General features: G+C 32.7%; 1 protein-coding gene across 2 annotated transcripts in view; it reads right to left on the bottom strand.

Moving 5' to 3' along the window:
- ADAMTS19 (ADAM metallopeptidase with thrombospondin type 1 motif 19) overlaps nt 1-22,838 on the bottom strand; it is a 286,825-nt gene that overhangs the window by 192,815 nt on the left and 71,172 nt on the right. For both annotated transcript variants that reach the window (XM_073010715.1, XM_008014319.3), the window contains exons 4-7: nt 21,353-21,525; nt 19,941-20,024; nt 19,076-19,233; nt 3,577-3,620 (exon numbers count right to left, since the gene is read on the bottom strand). In XM_073010715.1, the coding sequence (XP_072866816.1) occupies nt 3,577-3,620; nt 19,076-19,233; nt 19,941-20,024; nt 21,353-21,525 (459 nt within the window). The remainder of the gene's footprint in view (nt 1-3,576; nt 3,621-19,075; nt 19,234-19,940; nt 20,025-21,352; nt 21,526-22,838) is intronic.

The raw sequence follows: 22,838 nt of genomic DNA on the forward strand, positions 1-22,838 counted from the left end.
CTGTAAAATAATAATGATAACAAAACTAGAGAGTTCAGATTTTGATGGAATTAAATGAGACAATGTCCATGAAAATACTGTTTGCATTACAATGCAAAGCATAAATCTTACCATTGCTTTGAAAATACAAGCATTCCTCTCCATTTATAACTCACATTAATAATATAAATTCAAATCCTCTAAGTGCTGTTCTTTCCTCTTACTATACCTAAGAGAGTAGGAAGAAGCATCTTAAAGTTATCATTCAACCCTACATGATCCAAACTAATAAATACTAAATCTACTTCTTTCTCTTTCTTCTCTCCATATTTTCATTATAGTATTAAAAGTAAAATGGCTGACTTCACATTGGTTATAGATAAAAGAGAAAAGAAGTATACAATAACTTAAAAGCATCTATCAAAAAAGATATCCCTTTGGATTATATGAAGAGATTTTAAAATGTGTATGCATAAACCTTTTATTGATGTTAACCCTAAATCACTTCGGCTTTGTTTTACTAGAGATTGATAGCTATTAAGATGATTGATAAGCTATATACATGCTCATTTAATTTTTTAAGAAGTCACAGAGCAGTTTACCAGCATTTTATCTTAATAACAATAGAGGTTATTAATATTGCCCTATATTTTTCTTGCCCTGTAAATGAAAATATGAACATCAGGGAAGATTTTTATCCCTTAGGCTACAAGGAATGTAGAAGTCTTAAACTGGCTTAGTAATAAAGATATACTGACTCACATATTCAGAAACCCAAACATTAGACTGGGCTCCAGGATTGGAGGATTCAACAATGTTATCCAAGAGAAAGATACTTTCCATCTCTTCATTCTGCAGTATATAATGTCAGATTCATCACAAGGATGGTTTCCTTCCTGATTACAGTGATAAGGGTTGCATCCTTCCTTATTTATATCCAGTGGAGCCATAAATGATCAAGCTCTAACCATCAAAAATGCTACCTTTTTCAGCTTCATGAGGCAAATATAGGGAACAGATCATATGTCTCCACTTGGGCAACGGCATGTGCTGACTGGCTTAGGCCTACGGTCGTGAAACAATCCCCATGATAGGCCCAGACAAATCATGACCCAACTCCCTAGGGCTATCCTTTCCTAACATAGCATTGCAGCTACACAGTGGTAGATGCATGGCTGATGAGGTGGCAACCACAGTGTCTATGTCTCACAAATGTCTTTATAAATCTTATTAATATACAGTTGTCCCTTTGTATCCATGGGGGATTGGTTCCAAGACTCTTTGCAGATAACAAAATCCATGAATGCTCAATTCCTTTTATATGATGGGGTGGTATTTGATTATAACCTATACACATCCTCTCCTATACTCTGAATCATCTCTAGATTACCTTTAATACCTAATATAATACTTAGCACTTACAAGGTAAGCGCTATGTAAATAGTGGTTATACTACATTATTTTTAATTTGTATTTTTATTATTGCTGCATTTTACTTCATATTTTTATTTAGACAAAATATTTTTGTACCACAAGTGGTTGGAGTCCATGGTACAGAAGGCTGACTGTATATGACTATACATAGGCATAGGTAGAGTGACAAGAAGGTTTTCGTGGGGTTTGGGTAAAACAGATTACTTTGACTTGGTTGCTATAAGTTTTCATTTTATCTGTCTTGAAGAAATATTTCATATTTTCACTCTGCTCAAGACTACATAGGGAAAGATCTCATCTATATTTGGGCTAAAGGAAAAAAATCTGCCATAAGATACCAAGGGAGAACTAGGCTTCAGTGATGCCAGAGGTGCCGATGACAACCTAAGGAATCAGCAAAACAGAATTCAGGAAGTACACTGGAATTTTCACACCCTATGCTATAATATTTAAAACTGATTTTTTTGAAGATCTTAATGAACAGGACAAATAGAGCCAAAGACTCAATAAATTGCTTTCCTGCCAAATCTTACATACTCTGATTATCAGCACACACTGAGGTACTCAATTGTGCAAATGTGTTTTAAATTAGAAAATAAAATTTACATATACCATATCACAAATATACACACAATTTTGAATTAGCAGATTTAGCAAGATGTGAAATTCTGTTGTTATCAAAACAGAAATTGGTTCTTCTTAGTAGCTGCTTACAGGCTATAAAGAGTCAATTCATGTGTATAGCTATGGAAGATGTCGCCTGAGTTGCTGATTTCTCACATGTACTCGAGCAAGGCAAGATGTGAGCTGTCCCCATTAAAGAAGGCTTTAATAATAATAAATGGGGGCAACATTGCTGCTCGCATGAAAGAAAAGGTTATTATTTTGAGACAAGTTTTACTGGTAATCAAAAGTTTCCATGGTTAGGGTAACAAAAACTAGATATCAAGTTTTAATTTCTGGAGATTCAGACAGGAAAAGAAGAAAACTGGAGGGGAAGCAGGCAAGAGAGTCAACAGTAGGAAGATGGTCCCTATATCAATTCCACTTTTCCTTAGGTGCCCAGCTCTTTTTATGCCGACAGTTCCTTCTGAGCCAAATATTCCCTTGATTCCATCATCATCCACTTTACATTATTATAACTACTTTCCATCATAAGTTTTATGAATAATACATGTCAAAAATCCTTATATTATCCAAGATGTTAAACATATGAGGAGGTTGATGAAAAATTAGGTTAATGGAACTGGTTAGAATTATCTTTTAAAATACTAATATCCCTATGTTCTGTTTCTGCCCCCTTTTATTTATTGTTTATTTATTGTTTATTATTGTTCACTTTATAAAAACAAATGACACAACAAAATGGTCAAATTAAAATACTGCTCATCTTATAGAAATGAACCCTACATGATACGTCAAAATTAGATTACAACTCTTAAATGTACCTTACCAATAATATATTGTTACACACAGCTACATAACTTAAAATTAAATAAATATATATATATATATAGAGAGAGAGAGAGAGAGAGAGAGAGAGATTGGGGTATCTTTGGATAGATACATTTATATTTATATGGATACATTTTAAAACATGAAAATATATGTGGCCATTCTCTCAAAATTAGAACAGTGGTTTCATGAATTCTGTTGGCTATATGGTTCTGTTTTAGGCACTTTAGATATCTAATACAAATGGTGAAAAATTTGCTACTTTATATAAGAAGAATCATACTGAATCAGCAGTTTATTTTGACACAGTCTGCAAAGATTTTTAAACACACATAAAAGCAATCTGTTATCCTGCAAATTAGTCAATCACAATGTCATTAACATCTTTTGTCTTGGGTTATTAATAATAATAAAATTTTATCAAACTCACGTGTGTATCTCTGAGAAAATAACAAAAAAATACTGATTATAGCCTCAAAGCATCACTTAAAGATTATCTCCTATATATAGTTGATACATGTGTCTTTAAGCTATTTAATTAATAACTGAAGTGCTGACAAACGATTAAACATATAGGTAGAAAATATGTATGTCTGACATTTTGAAGTTATTCCTTTATAACCAGAACACAAATAATTTCATATACTTAAACAAGTGATATGTTCAAGTTCTCCAGAACTCCAAAAGTGTGAGAATTTTTACACTTACCAACAGTATCACATGGTTCATCTTTGTGCACACAGAAATCTTTCCTAGAAAGAAAAATAGAAAACTGAAATAAAGATAAATTATTTTCTACAAACAAGACATCATGTGACTCATTTTTAATAGTTAAATGATTAACCGAAGCACATCTGTTATCTCCAAGAATCTATTAAAATTGTGAATAAGATTAATTTTTAATTCTAAGATATGGAAGATTAAATTTTATAGCACATTGGTACATGATGATATAATTAATCCTCAGACATTAGACAATTCCCATATTATGGACAATATTTCAAAAGTAAGATCCCATCTTGTTTTGAATTTTACAGTATTCTATTGTTTTATTACAAAAAAAAATATCTGGTATTGGGACAAGGCTTTCCATTTGAAAAATTACTGGAAGATACCTACTTCATGTAATACAAAAATTATTTCCAGATAGAAGATTTAAATGTTAGAAATACAACTTAAAACAACATAATTTTTTATATCATAAGACTGGCAACATTTTTAAAAGACTGATAATCATTTTATTAATGGTATAAGGAAATTATTATTTTACATAAATGGGATCTAACTATGTATAATATTTTACAATTTTTACTCTTTATCTGAAACTATATCTTAGCATTCCTAAGAATGCTTCACTTTTGTTATCAATTATTTAGGATTTCATAGAACATAATTTAATACATCTTAATAAGAGTTATGAGATTTGGGGGCAGAATATATGAAAGCAAAACTTTTAATCTACCTCTTACTAACTAAGTGACCTTATGCAACTTATTTAGCCTTGTTGTGCCTCTGTCACCTCATCAAAAAGATAGAGGTAGTATAATAATATCTACCACCTAGGTATATTGTTCAATTTAAATGATTTAACATACATAAAACCTTAAAAACCTAGGTTACTGTGCAAGGGGAATGAATTAACACATACAAGGTATTTAAAACAATGCCACACACAAAGTAAGCTCTCAAAAGTTAGTTGTGATGTTTTGTTGGGGATGTTTTTTATTGCTGCTATTAGTGTATCATAATATAAGCAACTTCTTAGCAATAAGCTTTTAGGTTCTATACAATTTTTACTATCACAAACAATATTACAATAGGTCTTTTGTGTGTACATAAATGAGAAAGTAAAATTATCTTTAAAAAAAAATTTCCTGTTACAGGATCTGAAAGCTGTATCTAAATGATAAAAAAAAAAAAAAAGACTTTTAAAATTAAAGCACAATACTTTTGCCTATTCACCAATGAAGTCTACATTGATCTTGATAATGGTTAGCTTTCAATTCACATCTCGCTTGGCTCATAAGCAGCATTTGTGATTTAATACACGTATATATCTATGTGTGTGTGTGTGTGTGTGTTCGTAAATGTTCCGTAAATATTAGAAATGTATATTTATTTTCTTGGAGTGCAGTTCCATCTAGCTCTTAAAAGCTCTGATATACAATTGTTACGTAGAATAATCACTTCTGGATTGATTTTTACATGGTACCGAGAAAAGACTGTTAAAATTCCATTGTGGTTATAATTTTTTTGATGTTTCCAGTGATTTTAATTTTTGCTTTGTTTATCTCAAAGTTTATTGTTTATTAAGTACTCAGTCTCTAAGTTTGTTTATTTTGAACTATTATTTTTATTATCATGTAAAATCCATATGTTTATTTTGCTAAGGTGGATTGTGTCTGATACTAACAAATATTAATATACAGTATTGCATTAGTATTTGCTTGTCCTATCTCTTTCATTTTGTTGTTAACATCCATTTTCTCTGAGTCTCTTATAAAGAGTACATAGTGAAACTTTTAAAAGCTAGTTACGTATCTTTATAAATGAATTTAATCCTTTTCTATTTTATTGTTGATATCTTTGGATTTCTATTATTTATGATTTCTATTTACCAAGTTATATTTCTTTGTTCTTCTTTTTCTCTTTCTTCCTTTTATTTTTCACTCACTTTTTTTGGCTACTTCGAAAGTAACATTAAATTGTGGTTGATGTGTGCTTCCTTTTACATTTTAAAGTATGATATATTTGTTCTCTATGGCTGCTGTAAAAGTTGCATAAATGTGGTGGCTTAAAACAACACAAAACTTTAACTTACAGTCTGAAGGCCGGAAGTTTGAAATGGGCTTTACTGCACTAAAATCAATGTGTCAGCAGTATCATGTTCCCTCTGAAAGCTCTAGATGAGAATATGTTTCCTTGCCTTCGCTAGCTTCCAGAGGCTACCCAGGTTTCTTGACTCAGGGCCTCCTTCTATTTTCAAGGCCAACAATTCCATCACTCTGACCCTGCTTCCATCATCATATGACCCTCTCTGACTCTCCTCTCTCTCTCTTTTCCTCACACCAGGATAATCTCACCACCTCAAGATCCTTAATATAATCACATCTGTACAGTCATTTCTTCCATACAGGATAACATATTTTCAGGTTCTGGAAATTAGAGCATAAACATCTTTGCAGGGGATGTTATTTTTCCTGCCTACCACATATCCTTAGAATGTGTAAAGCTCTTCCTCCTGAAAAAAGGCAAGAATATAACATTCTTTTAATCCAATCTCTCCCTTCAATTTTTCATGTGTTTTTAATTTGAAATTATGGTTCCATCTTGATTTTTCAAATCTAAAATTCGACAGTTGCTTTTAAAAACCATCAGGGTTTATGCAACAATTTACCTTTTTATTTAGCAATTTATTTTCTCAGTTAAATCTTGTATCTTTACTTTCTAGACATCTCACTATTCTTTTTCTTTAAGTACATTCTTCAATATCTCTTTCAATGAGGATCTATCTATGAATAGTAAACTTTCCTAGTTATTTTCTTTTGCTTTCATTTTTATTATTTTGCATTTATTCATAACTGAACTGTAACTGAGTTGTTATAAAGTCAACTTTATTGACTCTCAAACACTGAAGATACCATTTCGTTTTATTCTAGCATTCATAAATATTGATTAGAAGTCTCTGATTACAGTTTTTGCCCTTTTTTCATGCATTTGCTTTCTGCTTAATTTTTAACACGATTTCTGTCTTTATAATTCCACAGTCCCACAAAGATGAGTCAAGGTACTGATTTTGTTTTTATTTATCTTCTTTGGTACTTGGTATATTTTCAACTTAAAGATCCATGAATACTTAAAAATTCTTACCATTATCTATTTAGTTAATCCCTCTGACATTCCATTCTCTTTTCCTAGAACTTCTTTAGGAATATTATAGTTCTCATTCTGATGTCTGTAATGCTCAGGCACCTTTGTGTATTTCCATCTCTTAACCACTCTATGTAGCCTGCTGGGAGAATCCCTCAGCTCTATCATCCAATCCACTAATGCTCTCTTCAGCTGGATCTAATATGCTTTTCAATTTAGAAATTCAAATTTTAAGTATAAGTACCATATTCCATATGTCTTCCCGAGAACATTTATTTTCATCAATTTTCAAATAAACTGTTTTTCCCCCAAAAAACACCTTATTCTCATATTTTGAAATTTTTGATTGTTTCTAATTAGGTGGACATGCTTGTTTTATAATCCCTGGTAGTATTTTTTAAAAATTATTATTCTTTAATATGTCTCTGGGTTCTTAAAATGGAATATGTCGTCACTGGTCATTTTGGAATTCTATTATGAACTCAGTCAGTGGGATGTTAATTGTGGTTGCCTCATCGTGTAAGTTGAGAGAGAGTCCCTTCAGAGCAGTTTTGAATATACTTTCACTAAGTGTTTCAATTTTGGAATCAGATTCATGGTAATGAATACCCAGAGGAAGCATTTTTGTCCTAACCTGGGGTCATGGATGAGGCAGAATGTTTCCTTGTTCACAACCTGTGCTTGCTGGCAGAACTTTTAACAGTGCATACTTTTATTAAGGATCTAAGTATCTACAAATTCTAGTTGTGTGTAATCATTTCAGTTCCACTTCCCCACTTTGCACAGACTCATTAAAACTTAAAAACCTAGATTTGTTTAGTTCAAAAACCTCCCTCAGGGAAGCTACCACATTACTTTAGATGCTTACCAAACTTCTTGCCAGAACTTGCTTTGTTTTTGGCTCATCTGTGCACGTAAAAGTATGCTTATTGTATTTTTTGCTATGGTTTATGAATGTTCATAATGGGAACATTTTCTGATTATCTAGACAGCCAGATTATCACATAATTAAAAGAACTGGACTTAAACTGTGACCTACCATATAGGAATGAAGTGTAGTAAAATAATACATTAGTTTATTGTTAGCATTAGGTCTAAATATATATAGAAACAAGCCATGTATGCCTTATTTTATTATTACATTTTATATCATGCAGCTACTTTCACCAAATGCTTTAAAAGACTGCAGACCTGCCTCAATAAGATGTTCAGTTGATATTTAATAGTTTTTCAAAAATGTCTTTCAACAACTGGGGATTATTTTACTTATAAATTATTGTAAAATATTAGTGATTACTACAATATTGTTATTTTTCTTCCAAATGGTTGTAGAAAAAAATAATTGTTGCTAGCCATGAGTATAAGATAGGGATGAAGTATATTAATATCAGAGATGACTATATGAAACAAATACAGACTCAATTACGAGAGTAATGTGGAAATAGAGAAGATAAACAATAACCTCAAATAATGTATTTTCAATACAAGGCACAAATTGAACTTAATACAAACTTAATTCGTTTAAATCACACCCAAAATTTAGGAATACATTTACCATTCTCTAGTTATAAATAACAAAAATAATTCAAATATGATAGGTTATCACATGAATTGCTTCATGAAGTGTCAGTGGAAGATGTATTAGTCCTGTGGTTCTCTTAGCTCAGAACACTTCTCCAGTATTTCACTAGGACTCAAGCAAGGCAAAGACTCAGGCCCTCTTGCATGTTATCTCTTCTCTCTTTCCTTACTTAATTAACTCCACCCTCAAATACCTGGCTTTAATTTGTTTTAGTGGCCATGCTTCCCCTACCTCTGTTTGCCTTTATAATGCATCGAGAGAAACGTTTGCTCTAAAGAGGGCCTGCTGCCCACTGCAAAACTCACTTCATTATACTGGAAAGGTAGCAGGCTATCCCTAAAACACAGTAGACATAATGTAATGTTACACTGTGCTGTCTACCAATTACGGTATATTTCCAGACAACAGAAATAGTATAGCATGTTTTTACCAGTTTGTATAAATTTTAATGTTTTTCTCAAATATGCTATTATTTTTATATTCTAGTAAATCCAAAAACTAGTTAATCCAGGCTGGGTGCATTGGCTCATGCCTGTAATTCCAGCACTTTGGGAGACCGAGGTGGGCGAATCACCTGAGGTAGGGAATTCAAGGTGAGCCTGACCAACATGGAGAATCCCTGTCTCTACTAAAAAAAAATACAAAAAATTATCCAGTCCTGGTGGTGCATCCCTGTAATCCCAGCTACTCAAGAGGCTCAGGCAGGAGAATCACTTGAACCCAGGAGGCGGAGGTTGTGGTGAGCCGAGATCATGCCATTGCACCCCAGCCTGGTCAACAAGAGTGAAACTCCTTCTTAAACTGAAAAATAAAACAAAAAACAAACAAAAAAAAAAACTAGTTAATCCATTCTTGATCATTTAAAGATGGCTGCCAGCACTTGGTACACTAATCTTAACTTTTTTTGTATATAGATGATATAATCCTATCAGGTTGCTTGCATACTCCTTAAAAGTCTACTGACCCAACTGATCGGATGTTGAAAAGTAGATGCATTTTTCGGTAAATTATTTAAGTAAATAGGAAAGAAAGCAAAGAAATTTTGATGAAGTAAATAATTTGATTGTCAGTATTGGGAGTTTTAATATTTATACCTTTTATTGTAAATATATATATCTTTCTGAAAATATGTACCAAAACTAGAAGGAAAACTCTAGATAAATGAGGGAAGATACATCCAAATTTTATCTCATAAAACATAACCACTATAGCTGCCCTACCCTAAACTTTTCCCATGGTAAACAGCATGCAACTACTTTTTCCAAGCAGTCATCATTCCCTTCAATATACAAGATACAAAATAGGAAACCTTGTAAGTCTGGGCAAGACAAGACTGCTCTCAATCAGAACATTTATTCCCAGGGTTATAAGGGAAGGTTTTTACAAAGCCAAATGGTTCCTTCATAGTACTGAGGTAAATCCTATCCTTCCTCAACTCTACTCCCTAGCATCTTTCCACTGGGAAATCACCTTCTATTGCATCATATTTTCTGGTCAGTGTATTCTAGTCATCAGCTTCCAAGCATAGGATTATCCCCCCACACTGAAACCCATGTTTTCAGAGGATGGAGAAGAGATAATATAGTAAAATATGAATGGCTCTGAATCATCAAAACTCAGTAGATGAGATGCCTAGAACTTTCCTCTTTGCTATCTTTCCTGATGCCTGATTCTTCAGTTCTTCCTTTGATTCTGAAAATGTAGAATCAAAATAAGTCAACTGTTTCTTCTGTTGCTCAACTTAGGCAAAGTTGGTCTCTGTGACTCAAAACAGATAATATCCTAGGATAAAGGAAAATAATTTCTCCTGGCAGCAAAACATATTCAGAGTCTCAATATAACTATAGATGGAGATGAATGGAAAGGTTTTCTAGCATCATTATTATAAATAAATGACAAAATATCATTTCTCTGTACAGGAAACTAGAGATCATTTACGAGAATACCATCCCTAGTGGTAGAAGTTGTATACTGCATAATTCTATAGACACATTTATTATACACAACATAAATGGCTTCCTCTACTGTTGTGTAGTGTACGGCCTATACAACTGAACACTGTGGGATACGTTAAGTGTCTCTAATATGCCATGTACTAAATAAGGGGAAGGACACAACAGAGATAAATAAAATAGGCTTCTACTTGAAAGGCACAGAAGTGGATAAAACATATCACCTCTGTAATGTGATAAGGGTCCCAGGAGCAGTGAGCAAGAAGTCTGGGGAGTTATATTAAACACTGAATAATTCTATTCTTCAACTGCATTTGCCAGCAAACAAAAAGAGAAAGAAACACCCGAAACAGATGATACTGAATAAAATGGCAATGCAAAAAATTAAAGAACCACATAAAATCAAATCTTCACCTTAGGGTCAAGAATCACTAAGTGAAAAGTATATTCAGATGTCGGGGGAAAGAGATTTGGGGTGGTTTTTCTAAATATATAATACATCATATCACGATGCAAGAGGCTGCACCATGACTATTTGATTTATATAATGTGAAACATGGGACTTCATCTGTAATTAAACAACATGATAAAACTATGACAAATGCACTGCTTATTGTCAAGGGCATTTAGAGTCCACCACACAGCCAATTTCTGTTCACTTAGCAAACAAATGAAAAAAGCACATTACAAAAAACAATCAAACAGACAAACAAACTCTAGTTCTTTCATTCAGAAACGTTAGAAGTACCTCTCACTAAAATTGAAAAATAGCAACATTATAAACCAAAGATCAGACTGTAAGTCTTAATCTTCATTTCTCCAATAATCAACTTATTTGCAGAACACCAATGTATCCCTAATTCAAAATATTCAAATATTTATTTTATAAGATGGGGATAGAGATTCCTTGCTGACTAGACCTTTGATCATGTGGATTCAAATTCTCTCATTTTTGGCTCATGTAGATTCTGTGCGCCTGAAGTCTGCATCATAGAGTTTCATTATGTGAGTTTATAGAAATGATACTATTAGACTCTGGCAACTGGGAAGGCCAATAAATTCTGCCTAAGTTCTGATTTATGTTGAAAAAAATGAAATGTAGCCTTTAATTTCCAAGAACGAAGATGCATCTGAGAATGAGCCTCACTGTAGAGTTTAATAGTGCCTTGGGATATACCTATAAATGATTCATTCAAAAATTATTCTGTAATTTGTATTAAATCAAGTTATTTTTGCAATTTCTAGTTTTATTAAATTTTCTCTTACTTGCCAATGGCATTAGTTTGAAACTAACTTTCACATGTATTATACGTAAACTAAAAGCATTTCTGTAAATAGGAAAGGCAAAGCTATCATTAACAAAATTGAATTTTAAAGAGTATTTCCAAAGGGCATAAAGATGTATGCCTTCTCCCTGATTTCAATGAGAAATGTGAAAATTGCCCTAAGAAATCATAGAGTTGAGAGCTAAGAGAACATGTTTTGTGTTTTTGTTACTATGAACCCAGAAGCATAACTAAGTCAGCTTTAAACTATTTACTTTATTGTACTGCACAGGACAATTTAACAAATATATGACCTCAGATAGGTTTGGATTTGTAGAAGCATTATGTATTTTAGCTGACACCGAACTTGATCCCTGAGCTAAAATTTCTTCCTACTAATGTACACACACAACCCCCAACATTTACTAGCTATCTACAATGAGCATTTACTAACAACTGAGCCTGGTTCTGAGTTTAGTCTGCCAAATATGGATAAGAACATGCAATCCATGGAGATTAACATTTTTTCTTTATGTTACTCTATTTTTCACAGTTTTCTTACAAAGCTAAATAGCTGATCATCTTTACACTAACTAGAAAGGGATTTTTTTCCTTAACTACAAGAAGCACTCATTTAATCTTTATTAACCAAATGGTACCAGGTAACTTAGGAATAAAATATTCCCTTTAGTGGGGTGATTTTTCACTATTATGGCACTGGAAACAGAAATATGCAGAAAGGGTGATCCTACACAGAAGACTTGTCCCACAAGTGAGTAAAGGGAGAACAGTTTGCCCGTATTTGTCAGTATTTTATATGTGTAACCTTTGACAGAGCAAGTACTTTTTAATCTACCCTAAATAAATACTATTATATAGCACATGTTTACAACCATATATAACCATATTTATAGAACATTTTCTCTAACAGCAAAAAATTAGAAAGTTCTATAAACAGATAAGTAGTTGAATAAATCAGGATACTTTTATGCAATATATAGTATGTCAGCTCTCCGCCCCCACAAACGATGCAGACCGATAGGAATGTATGAGTTTCCCATTGCTGCTATAACAGATTACCATGAACTTAGTGGCTTAAAACAACACAAATGTGTTATCTTGTCAGAAGTCAAGTAGAGGTCTTAATGGGCCAAAATAAAAGTGCCATAGAACTGTATTCCTTCTAGAGGCACCAGGGTATAATCTATGTCCTGGTCTTTTTCCAGTTTCTAGATACTGCTGACATTCTTTGGCTTATGACCTGTTCTTGTCTCTTCAAAACTGGGTTTATAGCATCTTCCAGTCCTTTCCTGACTATGAACTTCTGCCTCCCTCTTCCTTATTTTAGGACTCTTGTGATTACATTGAACCCACTCAAATACGCCAGGATAATCTGCCCATCTCAAGATCCTTAATTTAATAACATTTGCAAAGTCCCTTTGCCATATAAGATGGCATATTCACTGGTTCTGGAGATTAGAAGGTGGATATTTGGGGAGGAGGAACATTATTCTGCCTTCCACAATAAATGACATAAAAATACTTGCCAGACATAATAGTAAAGTAAAAAAGCAAACAAATAGAGAAAACTGTGTAGAGCATGAAACAATGTTCTTTACATACACACCAACTCTTAACATTGATTACCTTAGGGTTGGAGAGTGGGAGTAGAAGTTGGTAAAAGTTGATTTACTATGTAAATACTAAAGTGTTTCTTTTACTTTTACCATAAGAATATGCTTATAATATGACAATATATTTAAAAGTTATATTTAAACTTTTGCCATGAGAATATGCATTACTTGAAAAATAAAACCATATTAGGCTACATTTTCAAGAAATATATATATATATATATAAATAAGCAAATGTCTGAAACAAACTTTTAAGGGAAAATATGGATTATAAAACAGTATGTAAAATGACTTCAACAACATAGATAATGTTCTGTTTCCTAAGTGGAGGGGTAAACAAGCAGTTGTTAATTATATTATTCTTTATGCTCTTTGTATATATGAAATATATCACACTATGCTTTCTTCTTTTCCTTTTAGTAGAATTCCTGTGTTGCATAGCTAGGGAAAGCTAGCAACAAGGGAGGCAATAATAAAGAGTGGTCAATTCAAGATGCTAGTTTTAAAGTTTTTCAACATTAAAAACGTTGGATGCAGAAAATTCTAAATCATTTTTTAGAGTTTTGAAAGAAAAAATGGCATTGGAAATAAGAAATAAAATTAATGCCACAATATATTTTGTTGGTGAGAAACAAAACTAGTATGTAGACTATGATCCCAATAATGTAAATCCATGTATTATATACATACATAGGAAATACAACTGATGAAATATACTTTAAAATGTTAACTATACTTTTCCTATGTAGTGGGCCTATAGGCTAATTTTTATCTTTATTGTTATACTTATCAATTTTCTGTAATAAATATATTGCATTTATAAGGGAAAATTATAAATCAGTAATCAAATTATGATTATCATCTTCTTTAGTCTCAGAAGCAATATTTCTCAAATCTATTACTGTTAAGAAGGAAGAAAGACTTGAACAATGCAGACGTTTAACCTAGACTCACCTCAAACCTTATAACCATAGGTCTCCTTCCCATCCATGCAAATCTTTCCATCCCTTCTCCCAACTTCAGTTTACTACTCTTAACCAACTTTATTATAGTAAAACTTACAGAAAATACACACAAGTTAAATGAGAAGATAGGTGAATTTTGAAAAATGTATAAACCGACATGTATTCAAAGCAATATATGCAATATTTCCACTACTACAGAAAGTTCCTTCTGCCTTTTTGCAGTCAGTTTTCCCAGCTTTAAAGCAGGCAACATTTGACACGACAGATGAATTTTGCCTATTCTCAAACTCTGTATAAGTGGAATCATCCTCTGATCGGTTTCTAATTTGGCTTTTTCACTCAGTATTTTTTTTTTTTTTTTTTTTGAGGTGGAGTCTCACTCTGTCACCCAGGCTGGATTGCAGTGGTACAAGCTCGACTCACTGCAACCTCCGCCTCACAAGTTCAAGTCATTCTCCTGCCTCACCCTCCAGAGTAGCTGGGATTACAGGCGTGAGCCACCATGCCTGCCTAACTTTTGTATTTTTGGTAGAGACAGTGTTTTACCATGTTGACCAGGCTGGTCTTTAACTCCTGACCTCAAGTGATCTGCCTGCCTGCCTCGGCCTCCCAAACTGCTGGGATTACAGGCGTGAGCCACCACACCCGGCCTCAGTACAATGTTATTAAAACTCATCCATCCATTTGGTTGCATTTATCAGTAGTTTGATGAAGAGTATTCAATTGTATGAACGCACAATACATCCATTCACCTGTAGATGTATATTTATTTATAATTTTTAGAAATTATGAAAATTATGAAAAAAATTATGAAAGCTTCTATAAATTCTCAAATTCATTTTTTTCTGTGAATAACATTTTTATTTTTCTTAAGTAAATAATCTAGAAGCCGATATGGGCTATATGGTAAGCAAATGTTTAACTTTATAAGAAACTACTCATTTTCCAACGTGGTTGAACCATTTTATAATCCCACCAACAACTGAAGAGTGTTCCATATCCTCACCATCATTGAGTATTTTCAATTTTTATAACTGAAGCCTTTCAAGTGGGTGTGAATTTAATTTGCATTTTCCTGGGAATTAATGATGTTGAGTATCTCTTTTTTTTTTTTTTTTTTTTTTTTTTGAGACGGAGTCTCGCTCTGTCACCCAGGCTGGAGTGCAGTGGCCGGATCTCAGCTCACTGCAAGCTCCGCCTCCCGGGTTCACGCCATTCTCCTGCCTCAGCCTCCCAAGTAGCTGGGACTACAGGCGCCCGCCACCTCGCCCGGCTAGTTTTTTGTATTTTTTAGTAGAGACGGGTTGACATATTTTTGTATTTGTATATGTGTGTATACACACATACATGTAAACATTCTGGATACAAGTTCTTTGTTAGTATATGTATGGCAATTATTTTCTCAAATTCACAAAAGATGTGAATATCTTTTGAACAGGAAATGGTTTTCATTTTTAAAAATTCCAGACGATTGTTAGTATTTCTTGATTAGTACTTTTTTGTATCCTGTCTAAGAAACCATTGTCCTCCTCTTGTTCATGAAAATGTTCTTCTTTATTTTTTTACTACAATAGAGTTTTAGCTTTCATGTTTAATTCTATGATCCCTTTTGAATTAATTTTACACATGTTAAATAGGATTGATATTCATTTTTTTCAGAGGTGTCCAGATATTCCATTTGTACCATTTGATGTATTCTAATACCATCTGCTGAATAGATTATTTTTATAACTGAATTATGTTGGTAGTTTTATTAAAAATCAACTGGCCATATATATATGGGTTTATTTCTAGACCGTTTATTTTGCTTCATTGATTTGCATGACTTTGCCAAAACCATACTATCTTGATTTCCAAACTTTTAGAGTAAGTTTTGAAATCATATAGTGTAAGTCCATCCAATTTGTTCATATATATACATATACACATTTTCATTACTGTGACAGAATGGGAAGGTTTTGGGGTTTTTTTGTTTGTTTGTTTGTTTGAGACAGAGTCTTGTTCAGTTGCCCAGGGTGGAGTGCAGTAGCACAATCTTGGCTCACTGCAACCTTTGCCTCCTGGATTCAAGTGATTCTCATGGCTCAGCCTCCCAAGTAGCTGGGACTACAGGCATGCACCACCATGCCCAGCTAATTTTTGTAATTTTAGTAGATACGAGGTTTTGTCACATTGGCCAGGCTGGTCTTGAATCCCTGGCCTCAGGCCATCTGCCCACCTCAGCCACCCTAAGTGCTGGGATTACAGGTGTGAGCCACCGCACCTGGCCTCAATTTGTTCTTATTTTTCAAAACTGTTTTGGTTCTTCTAGGTCCTCTGCCTTTACAAATTAGTACTGGAGTCAGCTTGTCAATTTCTATAAAACATGCCTGCAAAAGTTGTTTCATTGGGAGTATATTGAATCTATAAATCAATTTGGAGAAAAGTGGCATTTAATAATATTTAGTATTCCAATGAATTAATCTTTATTTAGATATTTAATTTCTCATAACAGTGCTGTGTAGTTCTCGTTTTAGAGGTTTTACACGTATTTTACTAAAATTGTTCTTAAGTATTTTATGGTTTTGGAAGTCACTATAAGATTTTTCCAATTGTTCACTTCCAGTATATATAAACATAATTGGTTTTTGAAAACTGATTTTACATGATGTAGCCTCGAAAATCCAGTTACAAATTCTAGCAAATTTTTGCTAGATTTCTTAAAATATTCTTTGTACCATTTCACATCATCTGTGAATAAGAGACATTTTTCTTTATATTCCAAATATGTATGCTTTTCCTTTGTTTTTTTCTGCTTTACCACACTGGTTATGATCTTCAGTACAATATTGGATAGAAGTGGAAAGAGGAGACATCCTTACCTTGCTTTCAGTTGTAAGGAGAAAATGTTCAGTTTTCTCCTTTTGCTGTGATATTAGTTATAGATATGTTTTTTCATAGATACCCTTTCAGAGATTAAGATGGTACCTCAAGAACTCAGTAAGCATTTTTGGTTAATAGGATTTCTTTAGTTTACTTTCTTTCAGTACATTAGAAATGTTGTTTCATTGCCTTTTGAGCTTACTGTTTTTTTGGATGTGAAGTAAGTCATTTATTTGAACATTGTTCCTCCTGTTTAATGTTTCCTCTGCTCCCCTCAATGCTCAGCCTGCTGGCTGATGGAAATTTTCCTGTTTTTCTTTGGTTTTCAGCAACTTTCCTATGATATGCCTAGGTCCATATTTGTTGCTTTTCATCAAATTTGCGGAATTTTTTGCCATTATGTCTTCAAATAATTTTTCTTACCCGTTCTTACTCTCTTCTTCTGAGACTCCAATTATAACTGCATTCAACTGCTAAATCCAACATCTAGGCTATCTCAAGGTCAGTTCTATTGACTAATTTTTCATTGACCATGGGTCACATTTTCATGTTTCTTTGCTTGACTAATTTTTATTATACTCTGGACATTGTGAATGATATATATTTAGAGAAACTTGCTATTCTGTCATCTTCCTTTGAAGAGTGCTTAAAACTGTTTTAAGAGGCAGTTCACAATTACTGGCTCATCATCCTGCACTTGGATAAATTTGACTTTATTTTTTGGTAGGGAAGATTTATCAAAAATCCAAGATGATACCAAAGCCTCTGTAAATTGGTGGTATTCAACCTCTAAGCTCTGTCTCCCCTAAGGCTAAAAATGATGATAAGGTATCACAAGATTGTTCCACTCTTGTGCTTTGAATTTGCTCATTCCTAGTATCTTTTTAAATTTGGAACTCCATAGCAGCAATCCTGTGGTAAATTTGGGGCAGTCTCCTCTATCTGTTTATATTCAGACCAGCCGTTGCCAAGTTCTCATGTGTGGTCAGCACATGTACTTCATGGCACCTCTCCATGCCTAAGACTTTTATCTCTGGTGTCCTCAGCAGGATCACTGTGCTCTACCTAGATTCTACCTTGCTACGCTAGTTAAGAAATTTTTCCCAGGGAAAAAGCTGAGTTGACTGCAAGGTTTGCATAATAAATTCCCCTTCTTTCAGGAATTGCAGTCTTATACTGTTCATTCTCCAATGACTAAAAGCAGTGACTTCTTATTTTCCAATATTATGATTGCTTATTGCAGAAGCTCAATATCAGTTATACCTACTTAGCTGAAAGTAGAAGTCTAATTGTATTCTTGCCTAGAGATTTTTCAACTTTATGAATTATTTGCCTTTAGTATTAATTATAAGAAATTGCAATGATTTCAATGATTTCATTTCAGAAAATCGTATGTAATTACACTACTGCGCTTTCTGTGATGTGAAACGCTAACACTTTTGATGACTAAAATTAAATTGCTAGTTCACAATGAATTACTTATTTTTACCAACTTTAAGCAAGACAAACCAATTATGTATGATTATTAAACATATTAATCATATAGAGCATATTGTTGCTCATTATTTCACTTACATTTATTTACATATTATACTTAATGCTGTATTAAAAATATTTTTTAGTAGTACATTCACAATGTAGCTTATAATTAGTCAGAGACTTAATTGAAATTGTTTCTCACATGGAGCCAGAAAGGTTTTCAATTGCTGAATTTAACATATTAGGTTACTTTATATGGTGATGATTGAAAAACATACAGTCTAGATTCATAATTTTGAACTTACAACAAAATTCACCATAGTTTTAGCTTATCATTAATGACTATTCCTTTGAGCTCAAAAATTTAGGGTAATTTTTTAGAATTAACTAACCAAATGTTTTGTCAATATGCCATCCAATATTTAGCTGTTTACAAATCTGTTATTATGAATTGAGGGAGATGACTAACACCATTATGCCAAAATCATTTTTGAAACATGAAATCTGAAATAAAAACATTATCTATTAAGGGATTAATGGGATTAACAGTGCAGTAATTGAATTAGGAATGCCATTTAATTGGCTTTGGAAAACTTACCTTGTTATAAGTATAGCTGCATCCACTGAAGTCATGTCTTCCCCCCAGCTTGTTGACATCTCCAAATGTATATCATTCTTTTTGCCAAATTCTTCATGTTGCCACTTACAAAAACTCTCTAGCATTTTTTCTCCATGATGCCCAATATATAGATCTGGCTGCAAAATAACAGATTTCATCACAAGGCATATTATTCTTAGGTATATACAAAAACAAAACAAAACAAACAAACAAACAAAAAACAAATAACAAAGGCACTCTTGAATTACTAAAGCAAACTGCTGATCATAACATTAATTAGAACCTGGAAGACATTCAGGTTTGATTTACTCTGAGCTTAAAAGCTTAAAGCGTTGTGAAGGTGTAATAACTACAAAATCTGTTTAATGGTATTCTGAAAAAGCAGAGAGGTTCAATTAAGAATGTGGAACTTTTAGACTAAAATAACTTGTTGTTTCTACAACTTAAGAACAACATTTTCTATGTAAAACAACATTTTCTAAAGTGCCAGTTAAGCAGCATATCAAAATGATGCCACGGAATAGTTCCCATTTAAAATAAATAAAAAGTGTTAAAAGTACACATCTAAATAATAGAATAAAACTGTCATTTAAAATGACTTCTTAAAATTATACTTTGGAAAGTTAAGATTTGTTTTCAGGATTCTTGGAAACTAACAATATCCTATTTTTAAAATAAGATTGGGGCATTAACCAAAACTAAAGGCCAGTTTTATGTATACTTTAAGTGATTCAACGGATATTTCCAGATTTTTAAGTACATCCTTAACATTCCCTTTACTTAAAAGTTTCTGAACAAAATTTCTCACCCATTTAATTTAATTAAAAACTCAAGACTTTCTTACTGGAGTTTCATGGAGCAGAATAAGCTTTATCACACGAAGATTGACCTGCACACCCAGACTCTTGTGTTGGAAAAGGTTAAAAACCTAAAAACAAATAAAAATAAAAATAAAAATCCTAAAATTAAACTGAAAGTCGTCTTAATTTTTCTCAAGGCCCATACATGGAGAAGTCTCAATTTATTTGAGAAATCTTAAAAAAAAAAAAAAAAAAAAAAAGCTTGCACAGCAAAGTAATTTTTTGTTACGTCAAACCCTTGCTTTCAGAGATATTTCCACTTAGAAAAGACTGGTTGTTAGGCAGTGTTAATCTACCATATATCCCATCCTAGAGGAGTGCTGAGAAGGTAATGGAATATGGACAGAAAAATCTAAAGTGTAAAAAAACACTCTGTTCCCCAGGAAAACAGCCAAATGATAGCAAACATAGTAAAAAGTGGGACTATATTTATCATTACATCAGCCGTTCTTAAATGGTAATTGACTTATAAATGGACATTTGCCTTCAACATTTATTTCTCTTTATTCTCTTGTAAGAATCACTCTTCACTACAACCTTCTGATTCTTCCTTGAATGAGGTTTGCCCAACAGAGTATGAAATTAAGTCAAAGGATCAATTTGGTAAAAAAACATCCCTCACATGATAGATACTAGGATTTCTTTTTTTTTTTTTTTTTTTTTGGTAAAAGTTCCAAGGTAAGTAGGCAAATAATTCTTAAAGGAATATTGCATGAAATCTAAGAGGCGACGAGATACTAGGATTTCTACAATCAGAAATCATCAACTCAAGTTAGTCACCTGTGATTTAGTTAAAAATCATTAGTTGGTTAAAATTTTAGCTCATCAACTAGAATCATATCTGACATTCATTTTACATACCTATATAATAGCTCAGTGGATTACCAACATTCATTTTTATATCACATCATAATTAACCTATGGTCCTTTTGTGGGGCCATGTATATAAACATATATTAAAATATTCATGATAATTTCACCAAATTTATACCTCTATCAAAATATCTTATCTACCCCATAAATACATACATCTACTATGTACCAACAAAATAAATAAATAAATAAATAAATAAATAAATAGGGCTAGAAATATTAAATAAAAAAAAAAAGGAAAAGAACAGTACCAAAAAAAGAGAGAAAAGAGTAACATAGAAAGAGGTTAGCCACATCAAAATTAACAAGTAGAGTGTTTTCTTTTTTACAATATGTGAATTTTTATTTTGATATTGCTTTTGAAATGGATCAATTTTGTATACCTAAGTATTTTTTTTAACTGATGACAATAAGAGAAAGGAATAGTAATGAGTTAATTTTAAAGAACTTCATTATAAATACTCACACGTCTTCCTTAGAGTTTTCTTGAAAAAATTCCAAGCGCACTTTAAAGTTTGCCTACCATATTTAAGATGGTTAGAATGAATCTCCTGGCTGCATCTGCTCCATGATAGGAAACCATTGCTGGGTCTGCAACCACTACAGTCTCTATGTTGTATTCTTGAGGTAATTTGTATGAGTATCGTTTCCCTCTTCCACTTTCTGCTATTTTTCTAGACCTAGGTCTTCCTTTATCTGCAACAGAGAATTGAAGTTTTCAACGCACCTTCATATTGGCAAAGTGAATAATATTAAACATATTTAATAACGAGCAAAATCAAATAAGTTCCCGACGCACATAAAATCTTAAAGGGCATTTGGCTTTGAAGTATGACTTTAGAATGAGGCAGACTGAATTTCTCCCACTTATTAGCTCTGCCATTTTAGCAAACTAACATCACCCAGTCAGCCTGAGTTTCCTTATCTGTAAAATGGATAATAATAACACCGACCTTCCAGAGTTGTTGCTGGCTTATAATAAGATCACATTCATTAGATTTCTAGCAAGGAGCTCCAACATAAACAAAATAACTCAATAAATAAAACACACTACAATCTTCTTTTTGACACCAATGGCAAAATAAAGGTCTAGTTGAAAGAAGTGCCTGAAGTGACTGCCCCACACATCCTAATTTCAGGCAGGTGCCCCTGATTACTAAATTACTATGCATGAATTACAAAGGATTCTGCTCCACTTTCCGTCAAGATCTTACAGAAGTTATAACTGCTGGGGAATATAGATTCCTCAAATGAAGCCAAATCAAAGCAGAAACCACAAACAAAAAACATGTATAGGTTTGCCTACATAAAAAGTAAGAACTTCCATTTATTAAAACATGTCACTATCACAGTGGAAGTCATACCACTCTGTGAGAGGAGATAGTTCAATACTTTTCCAGAATAAAGAAATAAAGAGCTATTCTAAATCAATGACAGTCTAATTGAAAAATGGGCAGAACTTGAACAACCATTTCTCACAATAGGATATCTAAATGCCTAATTATCATGGGACAATGTCTAACATCACTGGTCTTCAAAGAAATACAAATTAAAACCAAAATACATTAAATAAATTAAAATCCCTGGAATAAGCTAAAATTAAAGACTCTGACTATATCAAGTGCTGACAAGACTGTGGGGACAAATAGAAGTACCATATGCATACATACTGAGAGATTAAACTGGGATAAACACTTTGAAAACCTAGTTTGCAATGTCTACTAAAGTTGAATATTTGCATACCCATTAATCAATGATCTAAAACATATAGCCATCAGAAATGCATACAAATCTCATGCACAAACTATTCAGAGTGGCACTATTTTTAAAATTCAAATAATCATCAATAGTATATGGATAAAGAAATGTTAGAATATTCATGTAATGGAATACTATATAGCAATGAAAAGGAACCAGCTGCTGTAACATGTGAAACTATGGAAGAACCTTACAAATAATGAGGTTCATCCACATAATACTGATGGAAAGAAGCCAAGTACAAAAGATTA

This window comes from Chlorocebus sabaeus, chromosome 23, assembly GCF_047675955.1.
Source record: "Chlorocebus sabaeus isolate Y175 chromosome 23, mChlSab1.0.hap1, whole genome shotgun sequence".
Classification (NCBI taxonomy): domain Eukaryota; kingdom Metazoa; phylum Chordata; class Mammalia; order Primates; family Cercopithecidae; genus Chlorocebus; species Chlorocebus sabaeus.